The sequence below is a fragment of the Tachysurus vachellii genome, chromosome 17, assembly GCF_030014155.1.
Source record: "Tachysurus vachellii isolate PV-2020 chromosome 17, HZAU_Pvac_v1, whole genome shotgun sequence".
Lineage (NCBI taxonomy): Eukaryota > Metazoa > Chordata > Actinopteri > Siluriformes > Bagridae > Tachysurus > Tachysurus vachellii.
The window spans coordinates 12,377,459-12,399,339 of record NC_083476.1 but is presented as its reverse complement, the minus strand read 5'-3'; the positions used below and the strand labels follow the sequence as shown (position 1 = coordinate 12,399,339).

At 37.1% G+C, this 21,881-nt stretch overlaps 2 protein-coding genes across 4 annotated transcripts; one reads left to right on the top strand and one right to left on the bottom strand.

The window, feature by feature from the left end:
• Positions 1-2: 2 nt before the first annotated feature.
• med15 (mediator complex subunit 15) lies at positions 3-14,851 on the top strand. Of its 3 annotated transcripts, none has more exons than XM_060890846.1 (18): positions 3-145; positions 3,243-3,330; positions 3,419-3,470; positions 3,565-3,588; positions 3,707-3,865; positions 3,964-4,214; positions 4,800-5,111; positions 6,728-6,937; positions 9,066-9,173; positions 9,491-9,603; positions 10,120-10,253; positions 10,441-10,575; positions 10,665-10,728; positions 10,839-10,905; positions 12,998-13,155; positions 13,401-13,567; positions 13,730-13,828; positions 14,525-14,851. In XM_060890846.1, exons 1-18 carry the CDS (start codon positions 69-71, stop codon positions 14,659-14,661), a joined length of 2,355 nt encoding a protein of 784 aa, XP_060746829.1. In that variant the 5' UTR covers positions 3-68; the 3' UTR covers positions 14,662-14,851. The 3 variants fall into 3 exon arrangements, with proteins under 3 accessions (XP_060746829.1, XP_060746828.1, XP_060746830.1); XM_060890845.1 differs by having other exon boundaries at positions 3,707-3,868; XM_060890847.1 differs by lacking the exon at positions 9,066-9,173 and having other exon boundaries at positions 3,707-3,868.
• A 1,022-nt stretch (positions 14,852-15,873) lies between these two features.
• si:ch211-222n4.2 (uncharacterized protein LOC101885505 homolog) lies at positions 15,874-17,771 on the bottom strand. The gene is made up of 4 exons (XM_060891576.1): positions 17,571-17,771; positions 17,394-17,494; positions 16,073-16,129; positions 15,874-15,988 (listed from the first exon to the last, which is right to left on the bottom strand). The coding sequence occupies exons 1-4, from the start codon at positions 17,769-17,771 to the stop codon at positions 15,874-15,876; spliced, it is 474 nt and encodes a 157-aa protein (XP_060747559.1).
• Positions 17,772-21,881: the final 4,110 nt, after the last annotated feature.

Below are 21,881 nucleotides of genomic sequence, written 5' to 3'. Positions count from 1 at the left end.
AACCGATTCAATAAGCCGGTTCATTCGCAAACTAATTCAGGTTAGTGTTAACTGTTAGGAGGGTTACAATGTCAGGAATGGAGGCTACTGGATCTGATAATGACTGGAGGAGTCAAGGATTTCGACAAAAAGTAGTCACACAAATGTAAGTTTTAAAAAAAAACGAATCGTCCTGTTTAACTCATCAAATGCAACTAATTTGAGAACGTATACAAGATCCGTCTGGTCAGTGCTAGCTGATCATCATGCTAGGTAGCTTACTAGCTTAGCATTAAAGTTAGCATCTACTGAGATAAATACAACAGCTGAAGGATACGGATAATAAACTGCAACACACCTGATGGTATAACACGTTAGGTAGAATGTAGCAGTTTAAATTTTCTGCTTTAGTTAATCAAATAATCTCTTGTAGCTGTGTTTCCATAAACATCACCAGAAGGGCTGCAACTGGAAACAGGCGCATTTCAACTAAACCCAAAAAGAGGAAATAGATTTTTTTTTTTTTTTTTTTAACCAAAACACACATTTCATTTCAGAAGTGCGCTCTGTACAGTGATACCTAGTTGATGAATTAATTTAGGTTTTTTTGCTTTTATGTGAATCTGCATTTTCTTTTGTTACTCAAACGGCTCGGATGTTGAAAAAGGGCTACTGAAGTTTTTCAGAAGGTTCTGAGATGAATAAGGACCGAATGACTGAATATCGTTGGTATTCGCAGATATTAGCTTTCAGGCGATGGCGTACGTTGTGTATTAAATACGTTCATTGTCTTGTTTCAGGAAAGGTAACATTACATCACAAGTAAACAAATAATTGTAGTTTTAATAAGAGTTAATAATAGTTAGCTATTAGCTACAATGGCTGTTTTGTAGACCACTTTTCCTGCTGCCTATTAAATTGTATTTCTGTAGTTGTGCTATAGAATGATATATTGGAGGGAAGCAAAGAAGAATATAGTGTCTTTACTCAACCAAGGATTACAGCTTATGTATTTAAACATTGGTACTCATGTATGTTTTCAGAAACCTAGCTCTTAACTAAACTGAAGCTTTTGCTTACTGTCAGCCATTAATTTATAGCCTTTGGTTATGACCATTAAAATCATTTTAAGTAAATACTCTTTTTGTTACAGTGGCAGATATCAGACAACATTTACATTAAACATTAAAATGTTTTTTATGAAGCCACTTTATACATTTTAAATTTTGTTGAAAAACAATTGATCAGCTATTTAAAGGTGTTGCTATTTGTAACATATAACAACCAACAGAAACCAGTATCTATTTAATTTCCTCATGTTTCTAGGTATTACACCGTTGTGGGGAATTACTTTACTGCTTTGTTTATACTGCATTTAGGAACTCGCTCTGGAAGGTCAGGGTTTGAAGGCTTAGCTATCTCCATGTTTGTCTTTTGTTTACAAGTTGGTAGCTAATGAGTTGTATGGTGGCCGGGAAGTGCAAAACACATTAACAAATCTGAAAACACATTAACAAATCTGAAAACAAATGAACAAATCCGAAAACAAATGAACAAATCCTAAAACACATTAACAAATCCCAAAACAAATGAACAAATCTGAAAACACATTAACAAATCTGAAAACACATTAACAAATCTGAAAACACATTAACAAATCTGAAAACAAATTAACAAATCCCAAAACAAATTAACAAATCCCAAAACACATTAACAAATCCCAAAACACATTAACAAATCTGAAAACAAATTAACAAATCCCAAAACAAATTAACAAATCCCAAAACACATTAACAAGTCAGACAACCCGGAAGAGGTTGGTATAGTTTGTGAATGGAAACCATCATCATCGGACGAGACACCTTTCATTCACCTTTATATCTTTAATGACAGGTGTCTTGTCCAATGATCGGTAAGTTTCCATTCACAAACTATACCTACCTCTTCCGGGTTGTCTGAATCGGTCCACAAAACACATTAACAAATCAGAAAACACATTAACAAATCAGAAAACACAACGACATTTCAGACAACCCGGAAGCGGTTGGTATAGTTTGTGATTGGACAAGACACCTGTCACTCAAGGTATACATGAAGTTCGACAGTCTGCCGCAGGGAAAAGTTGGAATGGATGGATGGAATAGATTACTGTGGATTAATTCTGTTATTTTCTTATATTTAAACGGAGAACTTTACACATTACACATAAGATTCCATACCTGTATATCTTGAGTGACAGGTGTCTTGTCCAATGATTGGTAAGTTTCCATTCAAAAACGATACACTACCGTTTCTGGGTTGTCTGACTTGTCGTTGTGTTTTCGGATTTGTTAATTTGTTTTCGGATTTGTTAATTTGTTTTGCACTTCTCGGCCACCGTAGAGTTGAGATGAGTGATCTGTAAAAAAAAAAGAAAAAACTTTATTTTTAACAAGCGAATATGCCTCTTAGTAAAGCAAACTCTAGTGTAAATAATAGTATAACTCATTTAAAGGTAAGGTGTTCCACTTTGTTTACTGTTGACGGATTGAAGTTACTTGAGACATCACTTCTTTCTGGGGGTTTCTCGGGATACTCTGCTTTGCTCCCTCGGTCTAATGAATTAGTAAGCTGACTGGTATCTCTAAATTGTCTGCAGTGTAGGAATGTCTGTGTATGTGTACCCTTTGATGCCCTGCGATGGGTTGGCACCCCATCCACCTAGTCTTCTGCCCAAATCCCCTGGGAAAGGCTTCAGGTTCCATTTGTCCCTGCGTTGGATAAGTGGTACAGAAAATGGATGAATTTTTGGGATAGGACAGGGCTGCCAGTCTTATAGTTTTTATATAAAATTTGTTAAAAAATACTCCTTGATTTATAGCCTATTAATCACCTAAATTCATCCAAAAAAAATTTTTTTTTTTGGGTGTGAATTTTTAATGTGAACATTAACTGAAGCTGTAGACCTGTATCTGCATGATGTTTTGCATTGAGCGGCTGCCTCATGATTGGATGATTACATAACTGCATGAATGTGCATGTGCGCCTGTGTTCTTAATAAAGTGCACAGTGTGTCTTTTGTACATAAACCTTTTTTTGTAAGATAGACAGATAGCTAACATATACACAGCATATGATAGTACTGCATTTATAAAATTTTCCTAACCTTTCTTCTATAAATGAAGAGTTAATTTCTTGGCAAGCTTGTACCCCTTTTCTCATGCCTGGTTGATTTTGTGAAGTGTTCAATCCACACTGTTATTAAGCACTCTTATTATTTACAGAGAGGATGCCATGCGCAAAGCTGGAACAGCTCACACCAAATCCAGCAATGATATGGAGAATCATGTGTTTAACAAAGCCAAGTGCAGAGTAAGTAATGTCTGTGAGTGATATGTGAAATAACCAGCACATTAATTAAGTGCATTATCAGTGATATAATGACTGTGAATCTAAACAGGAGGAGTATCTGTCCATGGTTGCCAGGCTGATTATTCATTTCAGAGACATCCGTAAGTCCTTTATTCATGTTGTTTTGTTAATATGATGCTTTTTATGATTTACATTTAAGTGCATTTAATAACACAAAAAACATTTTTTTTCCAGATAAAAAAGCACAAGGAGGTGCAGGTATGTTATATATAGATATAGTAAATAGATGAGGTATGATGCATGTAATAGCAATTTAAAATCCTTGTTGCTTATTTGAATGCACTGTCTCAGTTCTGCCTCTTTTTGCCCACCTCAGATCAGATGAACCCTCTACAGAATCTAACCGCGGTTGGTGGTGCTGGAGGCCCAGGCACTATTGGCATGCCCCCTCGTCCTACTGGTGCCCCAATGGGGGCCATGAGCCAAATGCCAATAGGCCAGCACAGTATGCAGGGTGTTGCAGGAAATCAGCAGGGTGGTATGTTCAGCATGCAGATGCACTAAATTGTTGCTGTTATGCTTGAAATTTGCTCCTTTTTACAAATGTATTTTCTGTTTGATTCGGTGACACAGCTGGAGCTCCGGTGCAGTTGCAGACAGCACAGCAGCAACAGCAGTCCATCCAGTTTCAGCAGTTCCAGCCACAGCAGCAGTTGGCCATGCAGCAGAATGCCATGCAGCAGCAGTTTCAGGCCCAACAGTTAAAACTTCAGCAAATGCAACAGCAGCAGCAGCAGCAACATCATCAAAATCAGTCGCTTCAACACCAGAACCAGCAACAGCAGCAGGCTCAGGCACAACAGCAGCAACAGCAGCAGAACCAGGTCAGGACATGTTTAAAAAAATCTTATGATACTTACAGTACAATACACATGGTGTAATGATACTTAGGTGTGTGCTAACGCACTACAAGCAAAATAGAAGTTTCATTTAAAAAACCTCTTTAATTATACTTTTATTCAATGATTAAAAAAAAAAAATTAAGACTGAAAAAAGAACAATATCTCGTTATTCTAGATATTTCACAATTTTATCATAATATGGATATTATATTATGATGTTTTCCATTCCTAATAGCTACCTGTACCTTTTTGTAACGAAATAATAAAAATAATTAGCAATAATTATATACTAATAATGCTTTACGCTTTTATTTTGCTCAAGCTGAATAGAAACCACTGCAATTTCCTTAAAATATTGAGTGAAAGTGAGTGAGGAGGGATAAAGCAGAGATACCCTCACAAACCCTAAGTTGAACACTAATAGTGTTCTGTATTTACAAGGGTGAAGTTTTCTAGTACTGTGTTGTTTATAACCAAAACAAGACCAATTGGGCATACATTTAAATTCAGTGGGATGTGTTTCAACAGGTTGTGCATCTGTGGTTAATTTGATTGCTTCTCTTTTAGTTGCATCAGTCTCGACTTCAGCAGCAGCAGCAGCAGTTGGCACAGTTTCAGCAGCAGCAGGCTCATGCTCAGGCCCAGGCTCAGTCCATTCAGCATTTACAGCAACAGCAACAGCTTCAACAAGCTCAGGCTCAGCCAGGTCAGATGCCCCCACATTCCCAGCCTCCCCCACAGATTCTTGTACCCCAATCGTTGGCCGGACAGATGCCTCCTGGGCAGCACCAGGCCATTGGTACCCTCACCCAACAGCAGCAGCAGCAGCATCAGCATCAACAGCAGCTGAAAATCCACCAGGCCCAGCAGGCTTTCCAGGTGAGGTTTTCCAGCAGTCACACTACAATGTGCAAAGCATGTTAGTGTCAGTGTGTGTCTGAAGTGTGTTTAATTGAAGTACACCATATTTAGACCTACCAAAATAAGTCAATTGAAACTATCCGTGAATAATCACAGAAAATATACAGTCACTTTGCTGTACCGTGCCTGTCATACAAACACACAATGTTTGTAAAACTAAAAATTATTAACAAAAGGTTTGAGCCTTGGTCCAGTTTCTGATTGTAGCACTCATCATTTAAGCAGGCAGAAATTAATATCTTCTCATGAAAGTAAAGTAGGATAGGATCTCTTTCTGAATCGAGAGAGAACTCAGCAGAGTGCCTGTGGAACCCTGGCTGCTGAGATGTTGGGAAGACCCCCTGTGTCTGTTGGTTACCAGCTAGGGCTGGGCGATATGGCCGAAAACTGTATCACGATATAAGTGTTTCATATCGGTCGATATCGATAATTATTGAACTTTTTTATGGCCCATTTAAAATAAGGACCAGGAGAAAAATATATTACATTTAAACATTTTTATTTTAAGCTAAACCTTCCTCTTATCATAATCCCTTCAGTTATTAAGACAGAAATGTCAACAACCAGGAAAACTCAAATAATTATAATGTAAACAAGTCTAAAGTCACAATAAACACTTAACAATTATCTCTTAACATTTAAGGTGCAAAATGAAAGAAAATGTAAGAAATGCTTAATAAAGTGTAATAAAATAGTGCAACGTGTTAAATATAAACAGAGAAACCTGAGAATTTAGTGCAAGTTTAGTGCTAGGAAGTTCACTAGCTGTTCACCTTCTGGTGAATAAAGTGTTTTAAAATATGTGCAGTGTTTTGTAAACATAAATAAAACTGAGGTAGACTGAGATACATCTGTAATATAAAAAACAAACCTGATACACTACAGTAACATTGTTTGAAATATAAAACCTGCAGAAATATGAAAAAGTAACTCAAGTTATTCTTACTCTAATCATACTTGAAGTTGAACTATTCAAGTATATTTTCGTATTTTCGTAGACTTAATATTTTAGTAATTAACATGATTGGCTGTTAGATCGTTACTCCCCAAGTTGCTAGGTCACCAGAGAGTGAGTGCCCTTTGTTAATGCAACCAAACTTGCTTCGCAACCTCTGTTTTCTTCCGACGAAGAATAAAAAATATCGAACGTCGTATCGAGCACATTTTATATCGCTATCGATCACGTGTCTATCGCGATACATATTGTTATCGTTTTATCGCCCAGCCCTATTTCCAGCACAGAAATACTGCAGGACCCATTCACAAAGTGCTGCTCATGGCAGAAGTCACTAAATCCTATAATTGATAACCTTTAACCACAATGACCCCTGGCTATGATCATTTCTCACAGCTATTATTTAATAAAATTACTAAGAAATTAGGTAGTCATTTAATTTATAGTAGTCTATTATACATTTAATGTAAGTTAATGATGATGTAACACACACCGTCTATTTTATCTGTACTCCAATATGCTTTATTTGTCTTTAAATACAAATAATAGATTCTAATGCATTTTTTGACCTTCTGCTTGCTGGCTTGTATGTGCATTTTTTGTGTGTGTGTCTGAGCAGGCTAGAGTTTTGCAGCAACAGCAGCAACAACAACAGCAGCAACAACAGCAGCAGCAGCAACAACAACAACAACAGCAGCAGCAGCAACAACAACAACAACAACAGCAGCAGCAACAACAACAACAACAGCAGCAACAGCAGCAGCAACAACAGCAGCAGCAGCAAGTCCAACAAGTCCAGCAGGCCCAGCTTGTGACTCATCCTGTGACGGTAAGTGCTGTGCAATCTATGACAGTCACATGAGAAGTGAATGAATGGATTGGGCTTGGAGTGAATGCATGCCAACTGAGTGAACATTAATATTAATACTTAATGGATTGTTCCTTTTTGTTTGATGACCCATTGAATCCTCACAAAGCCAGCAAAGAAAATAATTGCTAAAGAAAATGTTTTAAGTCTTGAGGCTGTATCTTCATTGTGGGAATCTTTGAGACCAAGGGGTTATTTCCCATTATTTCCAATTTTATCTATGAAAGTGGTTTAAGCCTGTAATATGATGCATTTCCACCATGGTTTTCAGACTTTTCTGAGAGTCAGATGAACTACTGAGGACAAACATTGTAGAAATGATTTACTATTATGTGAACATTTATATAAATATATTTATACCATATTAACACAAATGTATTTATAATAAAATGATAGTAAACTCTCTCGATTGAATGAAATGTATGTGTATGTTTTTGTTTCTGTATTTTTCATAATGTGGATTGAACCCAAATAGGAAAGTTGCATAACGCCGTCTTTGCAATCCTGGCACATGTCTATTTGCAATCATAGGAAGTAAAGGAGTTCTAAAAAAAAAAAAAAAGAGTTCCTTTGGTGGAAATGTATCTATTAGTTCATAACCTTCATGTTGACTAGGAGGGGGTGCCTATGGATAAACAAATCAAAAGATTCTTTCTGTTGCCCCAAAAAAAGAAAGAATAATATATACATACATATACACCAAATATGTGCCTACAATCTAACTTGTGCGTACACACTGGTGTTTACCAAAAAAAATATTTAAAATTGTTTGTGCTTAGAGTTTGAAAGGGGTCTTTATTTCTTTTGCCTTGCTTTTTGTGACTAACAAACTGACTGCATGCTCTGCTTTTTTGAGTCTCTGCATTTATGTGCTTGTAAGTTTACTAGCTGTTTGGTATAACTGCTATAACAGTTATGCTTTTGTTTGTATGCCTTTAAGAAAGGAATAAAACTCTTGGTGTGTTGCTGTTACACTAAAAAAATGAGGCATTAGCTGGTGTGATGTACCCACAAAAGTGTAGTTACTGTTACGAGCATGCAGTTGATTTATTTCCTTTAATAGCACATTCCAATGTTTTATTCCTCTATCACAGCGATTTATCAACATTGCTGTATTTTGTGCATTAACGAACAGCATGCTACTTTTTTAAATTCAATTTCCAGTACACATTATAGCAGCTATTAAGCGTCATTCCTTCATTAGCCTCTCTTTTAATCTTTTTCTTGAAGTTAATGTGTCAAAAATACAGCTTTTTGTATTTATTAAATAACTGCAAGATTTTTACTAAGTTGTAAAAAAAAAATTTGTGCTTCACATAAACCGCTCCTTGTAGAAAACGTCACTGTTTCAACAATTGTCAATAATCTTTTAACGTTTATGTGCACAGTCCACAAGTACAAGTTGTCGTGAATTTGCTGTTCTGATAGACATGATAATCTGTTTAATGAAGAAATAAATGGAAACCTGTGATTTGCAGCTACACTAGTATCAGAACTGCTGTTCTACTTTCTGACCAATCAGCATCTAGAATTCAACAGATACCTTTCTTGCTTTGGAAAGTTAGAAGAATGGTTACCAAAAAAAGAAAATAATCAGTGTTGTACATTTATATAAGATATCTGAACCTTTGTTTATGAGTAGAGTTGTGTTGTAATACTTGTTAGCTAAATGAACTTTCTTTGCTGATTGACTGCATATGGGGTTATTGGGGAGTCTAGTGTAACTTTTGATTTAACTTTGCCTCAGCTGTTTATTTAGCAAATAGTTCATAAGACCTAGATGCACATGTCATCTCTTTTCACCTGGCATGAGAAAACAGGAGTTAGCATGCTGCCCATTAGCCTGTGGCTTGCTCTTTCTAACCTGCACAAGAAGAAAATCACAGTCGAGCTCACACTTTATTTATAGGTGATCACGCGGATCACCGAATGTCTCCTTGTTTATGTCCTCCTGTGCCTGTAGTCCCTCATTAGTCCTGAGTTTTCTGAGTGTGCATGTGTGCATGTGCTTCCTCTCATATCCGCTGATGCACTGCATTTATTGTTTTTGCTTGTGACATGTCTGTTGTCCCCTCTGTCCTCCTCAAAGATGATGCCCCGTGCTGGGATACAAATGCCACCCCGGTTGCCTCGCGTCATTCCGAACTCTGCCAATCCTCCAAACCCTGCTGCCATGGGAGGACAGCAAATGCCACAGGTATTTACACCAGGGGCAGAGTTCTGGCTTTCCAGTAGGTGCCCACATCTGTGGCTCCCCCTCGAAACAGAGCTGTCGTGAGCAAGTCTTAATATAACAGCTGTCCCCTTTTGTGCCCCCCTCTTTTAAACCCAATCCTTATGTGTAGGGGAAAAGGGTGGTAGGATTTTATTGCTATTTCTGCAAGCTGTACAGGTAAGTAAAACAGTGGACATCAGAGTGTAAACTGGTGTTTTAATGTGTGTGACAGACCAGACGCTTTAATGACCACAAAGGTTTAGTTCATATATCTTTTGCCTCTGTTTTCTTCTCCAAAGGGTCAGCAAATGTCTTCACCATCTCCGGTCCAGACACCGCAGCCGTCCATGCCGCCTCCTCCCCAGCCTCAGCCCTCTCCGCAGCCGCTCTTGTCTCAACCCAACTCTGTCAGGTACCTTTTCTTGTGGCTCTCTACCTAAATCCTAATCTGTTTTGTGTAGACTTTCACTTTATTGAAGCAATTCATGCCACAATGCTGTTATTTCTATAACTGCACTTTTGAAAGTTTTAAGGATTTCTTTACTCCGAGAGAGAGTGTGTGTTCAGCAGATGTCCCAACACATTAAGTATAGCTTTAAAAGGATAAAAAGTATTATTTTACTTTCTTTAATGAATTAACAATTATCAGTTTGACAATTTGGGGCATAAAACACTTGGGGACGTGCTGTTAAAGGGGGAAAAAACATTTTCATCAAGCAAAGCACTGCATCACTCTGAGACTTTTAACCCTTAAAAAATGATTTCTCAAAAATAAAGAGTTTCTAAAGATTTATGTTTTATATTGTAGTATTAAAAAGGTAGGAAGGTGGAGCACATATATTTAAAAAGGGATAATCCAACCATCACACACCCGTATAAAAATGCTATATTTATGTCCAATAATATCATATTTTTGTTTGTTTCTCAGTTCTGGTCCAACTCCATCTCCAGGAGGTTTCCAACCCAGTCCTTCCCCACAGCCTTCTCAGAGTCCAGCCACAGCACGTACACCACAGAGTTACCCAATGCAAGTGCCATCACCTGGACCACTCAGCACTCCAGGTATGTGGCACATACACGCTGGATGTTCTGAACAATAGGATTCTGGTTTTAGTGTTTTTATATTAAATGTGGTGCTTTTTGTTTTTGACTATGTAAAATCAGTTTGTGTTAAACCATTAATAAGTGTTATTTTGTGATTCAAAATACTTTGTGATAATTCAGAAGATTTGCTTGTGCTTGCCTGCAGGTAATCCAAACTCTGTGATGAGTCCAGCAAGTGCATCCCAGGTGGAAGACCAGCTGTACATGGACAAATTGAAACAGCTTTCCAAATACATTGAACCTCTGCGCAGGATGATTAACAAGATTGACAAAAATGAAGGTATTTTTTGTATTTATTTTTAAGCTTTGTCCTAATGTTACTACTTTTCTACTGTATAAATGTTGCTATTTTCCTGCTTCCTTTTCCAGAACGGAAGAAGGATCTGAGCAAGATGAAAAGCCTGCTAAATATTCTCACTGACCCAAACACCAGGTGAACACGTGCTCATTAATCTCTTCGTCAATCAGATGGTCCGTAGTTTTGAACCTTTTTTTTTTTTTTTTTTACTTTTACTTTCATCCATTGTGCTTCTCTTTCAATAGATGCCCCCTTAAAACCCTACAGAAGTGTGAAATAGCTTTGGAGAAACTCAAGAATGACATGGCAGTGGTAAGATATACAGACACCCTGCTGTCTATGAAGAACAACATTATATTATGCAGAAGAAATAAAATCAAATGACTGACAGATAGATAGAACAATCATTAATTTGACTTAATCTGTTTGATTACATTCTGATCGCACTTTGTTAACATTTTTATAGGGCTGCAGCTATCGATTATTGTAGTAATCAAGTTTTTTTTGATTACTTGAGTAATCGGATAAGATGTACTTTTTCTTTGCTAAAGAGAAATACTAAATGTGCAAGAGAAAATAAGACAGGTCTCTTAAAATTAACAACTAATTTGTTTAATTTTTAGAAAAATAAACATTTTAATTGGTGAAATTACATACTTTAATAACTGTGAAAACTAAACCCATTTATTGCATTTAATTGCTATATTACATTCTCTCATGGAATGTTGAATTTTGCAATAATATAGCCACAATCAACATATATTTTTACGGGCCTTTGTTTACACTTACATTTACAGCATTTAGCACACGCCCTTATCCAGAGCGACTTACATTTTTAATTTAATTTTTATAGAAATGAGCAAATGAGGGTTAAGTGACATTTTAGTGGAAGTAGGAATCAAACTTACAACCTTCCAATTGGTAGTCCAACGCCTTAACCACTAGGCTACCACATAATGATTTAGAATAAATGTGAACGCTAAGGTTACCTTGCGTGGACTCCGTTCAGTGGACTTGATGCAACGCCTGAGTGTTTTTGGATGAGACGTTTAAGCAGCGAACTTATACGGTTGTTACGCCAGTTCAATCTTACAGAAAACACACTGCAGAGTTTTAGTTTGAAATTATCACAAACTTTGGAAACTTTCTGCCGTTTTCTTTTGCCTGAATCTTCATTTTGTCTCACGGCTTTCTCCCCATTCCTCCGTTTTACATTATGCAGCGTCTGTGTCTGTGTTTCACATGTCCAGAGTTTAACGGGTTGTGCATCAGTAATGATGGTACGTGGGCAAACGCAGCGCTCCGTTTGTAGGGATGCAAAGGGGCGGAAAGTTTCTGGTAAATTTCCGGAAACTTTCCACGGGAACTTAATATGGGGAATTTTGGAAATATTCCAAATTGGAAACTTTATGGGAATTTACAGGAATTTATGGGAATTATTTCGAAATATAGGGAAATTTATATAAACTATATCATATACAAACATAAATAAACATTTTGTTTGGTGATAAGCAGACATGCATGCAAGGTAATACAAATTTTGAAAATAACGTCTTGACTGATTTAATTGTAAATAGAACTTTGAATATTTCATTAAGTAACACAAAAGCATAATAAACATTATTATACTTGTAATAAACATAAACGTAATGGTAATAAACATTATTTTATAGAGGATTTTTTTTTATGTCAGGAGGAGTGAGTGTGTATGTGGGGGGGAGGGTCATCAGTTTATCTGCATGTGGTAACACTCCTAATTTACTGCTTATTAAGAGTTAGTAAGGTAGTTATTAAGTTTAGGTATTGGGTACAATTAAGAATGCAGAATAAGGCATTAATATGTGCTTAATAAGTACTAATAAAAAGCCAATATTCTATTAATATTTATGCTAATAAGCAACTAGTTAAATGATCCTAAAATAAAGTGTTACTGTGCATGTTATGGAACAATGCAAGCACATGCAGGGGGTTTGGCCTCAATGGCCCTCCAGTAAGCAGTGTGCTGTGTGCAAGTGACAGAGGAATGCAGGGTACAAATTCAACTTAAATTGCATTAAATCTTGTTGTTTTAAACACAATTATGCTGCAAGATTTTTTTAAACTACATTTAAGTTCCTTGTTATAGGCAACTCTGCATTTTTTAAAAAAATTCCCAGTTTATTTCCATATATTCCCGTTAATTCCCATATATTCCCGTTAATTCCCATGGAAAGTCTCCAGCTTTGAAAATTCCCGGAATTTTGCAACCCTATCCGTTTGTAGTTACAGTAAATGGATTAAACAAAGCTTTTTGTATTGTATTGTTACTCAAGGAATCGTTTCAGCCCTACATTTTTACTCAGCTGCTGCATTGCAATTCATATCCCATGACAATGTTCTAATATGCTGTGCATTCTGTCCTCAGCCTACTCCTCCTCCTCCTACAGTGCCTTCAAAAAAGCAGTACCTATGCCAGCCACTGCTTGATGCTGTCTTGGCCAACATCCGCTCACCAGTCTTCAACCACTCTCTCTATCGAACGTTTGCCCCTGCAATGACGGCCATTCATGGCTCTCCCATCACGTGAGTGCCACTGAAATACTTTGCATTTTAAGTAACTGCAACTGTCCAGCATGTTTAATTCCAGCATTATTAATGATAGACTGTACTCACAATTAAATTTTGCATGATGCCCTGTTAAGAACTTCCCATTACTTCCTTCCTTGTGCCAGAAATCAGAAAAAATGACCTTCTGATTCTTTAAAGTAAGAATAATTATGCTTATGGCATGCACCCCTTTAACCATACCTCTTTTGCTGAACCTGCAGAGGGCCCATCATTCCGACACGGAAGAGGAAGTACGAGGAAGATGATCGTCAGACTATCCCAAACATCTTGCAGGGGGAGGTAGCGCGCCTCGATTCCAAATTCCTTGTCAGCTTGGACCCGTCTTTCTGCAGCAACAATGGGACGGTGCACCTTATTTGCAAATTGGGTAATTTTGGATGTAGTGTCATGTTTTCACATTGTCTGTCTCTGTTTCACTACAAAGAAATAGGAGAACTTACGATCTATATACCCAAACTAACTCTGTCCCCATAGGGATATGAGCAGAGCTTGACTTATATTCTGATTAATTTTGTTTCTGTTGTTCCAGATGATAAGGCCCTTCCGAGTGTTCCTCCTCTCCAGCTGAGCATTCCATCAGACTATCCTGAGCAGAGCCCACAATGGGATAACGATGATCAGCAGTATGGTAAGTGAGAGCAGTCACGTTTATTCAGTAAACTAGTGAACTGACTGAGGTAGGATCAGGCCTGTGGTCCTGAGGGAGGCTTTTTATAAGTTGTGAATACAGTTTGTCAGAACTCACTCTCACTCATTTTCTACCACTTATCCGAACTACCTCGGGTCATGGGGAGCCTGTGCCTATCTCAGGCGTCATTGGGCATCAATGCAGGATACACCCTGGACGGAGTGCCAACCCATCGCAGGGCACACACACTCTTTCACTCACACAATCACACACTACGGACAATTTTCCAGAGATGGCAATCAACCTACCATGCATGTCTTTGGACCGGGGGAGGAAACCGGAGTACCCGGAGGAAACCCCCGAAGCACAGGGAGAACATTCAAACTCCACACACAAAGGCGGAGGTGGGAATCGAACCCCCAACCCTGGAGGTGTGAGGCGAATGTGCTAACCACTAAGCCACCGTGCCCCCTTTGTCAGAACTCTGCATGTAAATTTGTTATCTGTAAGCCTGTAATGTAAAATGAAAAAGCACAATTGTATGACTTTGCAATTTTTGTTGTCATTTTGGAGCATGTACTGTTGTGTTTTTAAATATGTTGGAAATCTACTAGATCCTGCAGTCTGTATATATGACAATGTTCACATAAAAAAAAAAAAAGACATGAGTCGCAATATTCTGTCTCTTATTTTCAGAGGCAAACCCATTTTTGCAGAACGTCCACAGGAACATGACGTCCAAACTGCTGCAGCTTCCCGACAAGCACTCTGTCACAGCGCTGCTCAACACCTGGGCTGAAAGTGTGAGACAGGCGTGTCTCTCTGCTGCCTAATCACAGCAACAAGGCTTCTCTTGCAGCATAAAATTCATCAATTCTATCTGTGTCTACAGTTTACAATTAGAAATCTGATGAAGTACCATAATTCTTATCTTAAGCAGCACTGGTTTGTAAAGGACCATTAAAAGCACTGCTGTATTTGAATGTGTTTTTATTTACTCTAATAAATAATGTGTTCGCTTCACTGTGCAGTGTACACAGATGTTTTTAAAGCCGATGTTATACAAGAACAACAATGTATTATATTTTCCATCCCAAAAATTGCTGAAAACAAAAACTGGGTTATTTTCAATCTTTTCAGCACTGAAGACAAAAACACTTCAGCAGAGGCAGGACTGGAGCAAATCTTAACATAATCGTTATGACCTTTTTTCTCCCCCTCATTTAATCCCAATACTTGTTGGAAAAAGGGTGGTTGAACTATAGTCCAGTTTTAGTTGGTTTTGTTAATTAAGATTTGGGACAAGCTGAGCATTTCTCTTTTATCAAATCCATTAAATATATTTATCACAGGCCTGTGAGGACATAGATGCAAACATTATGCCCATATATTTTTGCTGACACCTTATTGTAAATAAACCAAAAAATATCCTTTGCATATAAATATATGTTTGCATGTATGTCCTCACAGGCCTGTGATAAATATATTTAATGAATTTTCTCTGCTAGAAGCATTAACTAATTTCAGATCCTTTTTGTTTGTCTTCATTATTTATGCCGGCAAACAAAAATGATCTGAAATTAGTTAATGCTTCTTGCAGAGAAAATGGATAAATAACATGTTCTATTAAAATAAATAATTGCTATACTTGCATTGTTAAAACAGATGGATGATGGATAGGTTTTACAAAGAATATTTTAATACTCTTGTATTTTCATCCCTGAATAATCTAAAGTTTCACTGGTAATGTGTGCAACCTGAATTATTGTGGGTAAAAGAAAGTCTTGAAGTTTTTTTTAAATGTATCATAAAAATTGAATGTCTTTAATGATGACCTTCGTGTAAAAAGCTCTGAAATGCTGCTACTGATTCTAACAATTTTGAGAACTATGAGATGATGTTAAATCTAAACACACACACAAATATAGATACGTTAATCGATCTGCCAGTTTAATAACATGCCTTGCATAGATATGCTAATACACTGTAGACTACAAATGGACAAAAAAATAGAATCCTGTCTATAGTATTTTAGTATTTAACATTTATGGTATTTTCCTCCATAAGCAGCTCCTTTGCACAGCTCGAGTTCTCCTGCTGAGGCTCTGTTTGAGTGAGGGAAGGATCACTCTCTCTGCCATGTTGGCCTGACACACTGCCCTGTAGCACAGAGGAAGAGGAGCTCAGTGTAATAGTTAAGGTTAAACTAGATTTGCGAATAAAGTCGGATGGACTATGACTTACAGTCCTTTAGGCAGGGATTGAAAAGGAAGTTTTGGAAACATCTCTGGCTCCTCAGTTCTGCAGGGAAGGAAAAAATGACAAAAAACATAGCATTCTGCTTTACCAAATGTGGTCTGAGGTTTGATTTATCAGGCTGTGTTCACATTTTGTTAGCACTTTGGGTACAGATATGAAATAAGCAGCTCATACAATGATCTTTCCGGCCCCAGGTAGAAGCTGCTATCTAACTAGCCTATCTTGCATTTTAGATTAGATTTAGAGATTAATAGATTATTCTTGTTCTTCTTCTCCCACTATTATTCTTATTTTATTATTATTATTATTATTATTATTAGTAGTAGTAGTAGTAGTAGTAGTAGTAGTATTATAAGCAATGCAGATGGAATAAAAGTTTACTTAGTTTATTCTGGCAAAAACAAGGTGTAGCTTGGCTGTAGCTTTAAAAGTTCAGTGTGCTCACAGTTAAAGTAGCACATACCCTTGCATACTTTTAAGCATCCCAAAAATACACAATTATATCAGTTAACACTGGAATTCTGACATTAAAATGTTTCTTTTTCCTTTCCAATTCAGTATGTTAGAAACCTCATATCTGCTTGACATTTGCTTGTCACCAATTTGCACTCAATGGTTGTTTTTTTTTTTTGTTCGCTTTTTTTTTTTTACAATTTGCAAACTTACTGGTTGGGATTACGTGCAAAAGTTCATTTAAACTAGAAGCAACACACTGATATGTCAACGTTTATTTCTGTATATGTGCAAGTCTATGCAAATTACTGTACTGAGCCAATTTTATGGCAGATATGGTATGATGATTTTTCTTCTCCAGTTTCCCACTCAACTTTACTTCCTTTCCCTTTAGTTAGATGCAACTAACCATTTAACAAAAAAAATATAATCATGGTTTATTCGTTTTTGCCAACAAAGCATGATTGTGGTGATTTGTATATTTCATTTGTATTGAACTAGTTAGCTCTAAAAGCTATACGTATAGCTACTCCTTGATTGCACTAAAAAAGGTGTATAATCCTTACCAACAATTGAAAAAGTTTAACATTTCATCCCTATCACTTTCAGAATTCAGGAAGTGGGGCTTTGCACTGGAGGGGCAGAATTATACCAATTTCCACTAAGGAACAATTATTCTGATTGTCCCAAGCTTAGCTCATATGCATAGATGATTAAGCCCACTGTCTGTGTAACATAAATAACTAGATTTGGTTTAATGCAGATGTTTACATATATATAAAATATTACCTGTCGGATTAATCAGTTTCTTGCAACTAGTTCAAATCTAAAGATGGAAACTAAGGATAAGAACCTTTTCTCATCAGCGAGATAAGCTTTGGCCAAAATGTAGTTCTCTGGGGTGATTTTCCGGTTGAACACAATGTCCCTGAGGACTTCCTTGATGCGTACAAGCTGAGGGAAAAACAAACACTGCTGAAATGGTTGCATTTGAGAAGGGAATTGGCTTGGAAGGATATAATGTGCTTACTTCCTGAGACTGAAGACTGTTGGCATTATACAGCTGCCGTATAATGACCTCACACTCCCGCAGTGTGGGGGTTCGAGGTGGTTCAGACAGGCTGCCATGGATTCTTAGAGGCTGCAGAGAAGTGATGAGACCCCCTGTGGATTCTGGAACAGACTTGGTACCGCCTTCTGAAATGTCAGACGTGTCGTCACTGACTCCCATCTGTGGGCTGATATGTCCTAGTTACACTCTCATATAAACCTCAATTTATCTGTACTACAGTGGGTGATAATTGTACAGGGCATGCTTTAGTTACCAGAGGTGTGTGTCCTGTAGCAAGCGAGTATCATCCAATGTCTGCTCGAGGTAGAATTCTCTCTCTGACTCAAAAGTCTTCAGCTCAGTCCAATGCTTTTTTGCTTTGCAAATGGACCCTGAGCAACAAACAGTAATATAGACTTACAGAAACATGTTTATGAGTGCATTTACATCACATCAGCTTTTTTGAAATTGGTAATAAAATAAAATAGTAGAGAAATAAAGGCAGGTTTAAGATGTCAGAAAAACAAATCAGAAAAAAGAACAAAAGGCTTAATCAGCTAAAAGTTATAGCACAATGGTTTCTATCCTAATCTCTGCAGTGTGTTTCGATGTCTGTGTGCATGATTACCACAGACGAGAATTTGGACTACAGTGAGGAAAAATACTGATTTCTTTCTTTTTTTTTTCCCTTTCTTTTTTTTTTTGAGGTATTTACCTTTTCGCCGTAACTTTGTTGGCTGCATGATCAGGTAGAGCTGGAATTACTATATCTCAGCTGAAAGAGAGAAAAATCTCATGTAAGGTGAGAGAGGGCATGCATGATGAAGTGATCTTTATTTCACACATCACACAGAAACCAGGCATTTAATAACATTTACACAAGTAGCTTCAAGTACAGTTCAGTTTGTTCTGTAAACACAAAGCTAACATTAACCACAATATTACTTTCCAACAAGGAAAAGTCCAGCCGTATTACCTGTGACCTCATCTACAGTACCTTCCGGTATTGTCTCAGTTCCAGTACTGATACAGATAGCTGACTTCGGGCTCCATAGTAGTGTAAGCAGAAAAGTGGTTCCCCTATAACCCAAAGATCATGAGTCAGAATCCCAACAATGTTACAGAGCCAAGAGAGCAAAACTAGCTGTCCACTCTGGGTGGGAGGGGTAAATAGGGCTAGTTCATGCAGCAGGTAAAACCCCAACACCCACCCACCCCTATCACCCCCCCCCCCTTTTAGAGGTGAGAATCTAGTTTCAATGTATTTATTTAGGAATATTACAGAATTTAAAGCTCCAAGTAAGTAGAAACTATATACAATTTAATACTAAATAACATTCCTTATTAAACTTTTTATTTTATTTTATATCCACCCCAGTGTGATGTTATACATGCCTAATCAAATACAGTAAAGTGATCTGGCACGTCGCCCCCTACTGCGGCTACATTATCCTCAGCTTCATTCACATCAGCTGGAGGAACAAATCAAATATTAAAGAGGACAGAAAGATTTACCTCCAGCAGAAGGTCGCTGTGTCCCAACGAGTGTTGACTCCTAATAGACACTCTTGTTTTTGTAACATGGCTATATTACATCTAAAAATCCCCCTCTAACAGTTTAAACTGATTCAATTAAAAATCAAGGATGATAAACTATGATAAACTATCGTATCTTAAAATTTGAATGATCTGGGGAAAAAACAATAAAGAGGAAGAGAGAAAAAGTTGAAAAGAGAAGAAAAGGATAAGTAGTAGAGAAGGAAAGAGGAACAGTATAGGAGGAAGAGGTAAGAATAAATGGGGAAAGAGGTTGAGGAGAGGAGAATGGCGGAGAGCCGGAATGATAATGCAAAAAAAAAAGAGATAAGAAGAAATAGAGAGAAGAGAAGCACAAAGTAAATTCTTCTGAAATGAAATTCTGATAAATTTCTTTAATCATATTAAACCCATTTCTGCATTATATCCTCAACACAGTTACACAGCCATCTGAAATTCCTGAACTGTAGTTCACCCAAATTAAAATGTGATCTAACTGCATAAAATCTTCTCACACCTATTTAACTGGGTACAATTTCAGTTGATAACAGCTAGATTAATAAAGCCTAAAAACAAAAAAGAGGAAGAGCATAGAGAGTAGAACTTTCCTCAGTGAGATAAACATAGGAAAATCAACAGAAGTAAAAGAGTAGTAGTGAAGTAATACTGAATTACTTTCTAGGATAAAGATCCTCATCTTCATTCTCTACCTTCATTCTCAGGTTCTCTTATATACAGTATATGTGTGTGTGTCTGTGTGTATATGTGTGTGTGTATGTATGTATATTATGTGTATATTATGTGTATATTTGTGTGTGTGTATGCATATTATGTGTATGTGTGTATATATATATATATATATATATATATATATATATATATATATATATATATATATATATATTGTTCTCTTTGTTTTTGAGTCGTTGATGTCGGATCTGGTAACATGTGCGGCTGCTATATTTGTTTATTACCTGTGGTTTTCATGTTTAGGCTTTATTTTAAATGTGAGTGTTTTGTTTCTGGTTTCTTTTAATAACAGAGTACACGTGTATCCTGCGTGTGTTTTTTTTTTTTATCTGATCCATGGCTTCGATCCACGTCATCCGACGGCATAACTTCCGCGAGCTTTAGTTCTATTCCAGAGGTTCACAAGAATTTTATTCAGTATCTTAGCAACCATCGGCAGCGTATTAGTGTTAATCCGCATGTATTAGCCGTTATTAGCGTTTATAAGCAGGGTTCGATTTTGTATTTTCAGCAACACATACGTGGTCAGTATCCTTGTAATAATTGATTGATATTTTTCTAACATTAATATTACACATACTAATATCATGACTTTATCATTCCTTTATTGTTAAATTTATTATCATACTCAAAAGTTCTGATTCCTCTAATTTCCATGGAGAAAAATATTTCTAGTTTACTTATACTGTCTCTTTCTGTTTAAAACAGTAGGTTATTGTGTTTTTAGGCTTACTACATGTTCACTTGGAGGTCCAGATGGAGTTTTTTTTTTTTAGCTTTTCACCATCACTGAGCGGTGGATTAGGGATCATTATATATATAAATATATATATATATATATATATATATATATATATATACTGCTCAAAAAAATAAAGGGAACACTTAAGCAACACATCCTAGATCTGAATTAATGTCTTATTAAGTCTTATTAAATACTTTGTTCTTTACATAGTTGAATGTGCTGACAACAAAATCACACAAAAATTATCAATGAAAATCAAATTTATTAACCCATGGAGGTCTGGATTTGGAGTCACACTCAAAATTGAAGTGGAAAAACACACTACAGGCTGATCCAGTGATGTAATGATGTAATGTCCTTAAAACAAGTCAAAATGAGGCTCAGTAGTGTGTGTGGCCTTCACGTGCCTGTATGACCGCCCTACAACGGCTGGGCATGCTCCTGATGAGGTGGCGGATGGTCTCCTGAGGGATCTCCTCCCAGACCTGGACTAAAGCATCTGCCAACTCCTGGACAGCCTGTGGTGCAACATGGCGTTGGTGGATGGAGTGAGACATGATGTCCCAGATGTGCTCAATTGGATTCCTCCTGTTCCTCCTTGTACGAAGACAGAGATAGCAGTGCTGCTGTTGGGTTGTTGCCCTCCTACGGCCTCCGCCACGTCTCCTGATGTACTGACTTGTCTCCTGGTAGCGCCTCCATGCTCTGGACACTACGCTGACAGACACAGCAAACCTTCTTGCCACAGCTCGCATTGATGTGCCATCCTGGATGAGCTGCACTACCTGAGCCACTTGTGTGTGTTGTAGACTCCGTCTCATGCTACCACTAGAGTGAAAGCACCGCCAGCATTCAAAAGTGAACAAAACTTCAGCCAGAAAGCATAGGAACTGAGATGTGGTCTGTGGTCACCACCTGAAACCACTCCTTTATTGGGGGTGTCTTGCTAATTGGCTATAATTTCCACCTGTTGTCTATTCCATTTGCACAACAGCATGTGAAATTGATTGTAAATCAGTGTTGCTTCCTAAGTGGGCAGTTTGATTTCACAGAAGTGTGATTGACTTGGAGTTACATTGTGTTGTTTAAGTGTTCCCTTTATTTTTTTGAGCAGTGTATATTATAAATATATATATATATATATATTTATATATATATATATATATATATATATATATATATATATATATATATATTTCATATTTTAAAAATGTTTTTTTTTCTTTTTCTTAGTATTTATTTATCTATCTATCTATCTA

What these genes read in the sequence shown, in the direction of transcription:
- med15 (XM_060890845.1), top strand. Translation starts at nt 69, where the DNA reads ATGTCAGGAATGGAGGCTACTGGATCTGATAATGACTGGAGGAGTCAA. An exon ending in TATTCATTTCAGAGACATCC is followed by an intron (nt 3,471 to 3,564) that starts GTAAGTCCTTTA and finishes TTTTTTTTCCAG; the next exon opens with ATAAAAAAGCACAAGGAGGT. An exon ending in GCACCTTATTTGCAAATTGG is followed by an intron (nt 13,568 to 13,729) that starts GTAATTTTGGAT and finishes CTGTTGTTCCAG; the next exon opens with ATGATAAGGCCCTTCCGAGT.
- si:ch211-222n4.2 (XM_060891576.1), bottom strand. Translation starts at nt 17,771, where the DNA reads ATGGGAGTCAGTGACGACACGTCTGACATTTCAGAAGGCGGTACCAAG. An exon ending in ACAGTCTTCAGTCTCAGGAA is followed by an intron (nt 17,495 to 17,570) that starts GTAAGCACATTA and finishes TTTTTCCCTCAG; the next exon opens with CTTGTACGCATCAAGGAAGT. An exon ending in TATCTCGCTGATGAGAAAAG is followed by an intron (nt 16,130 to 17,393) that starts GTTCTTATCCTT and finishes CCTTCCCTGCAG; the next exon opens with AACTGAGGAGCCAGAGATGT.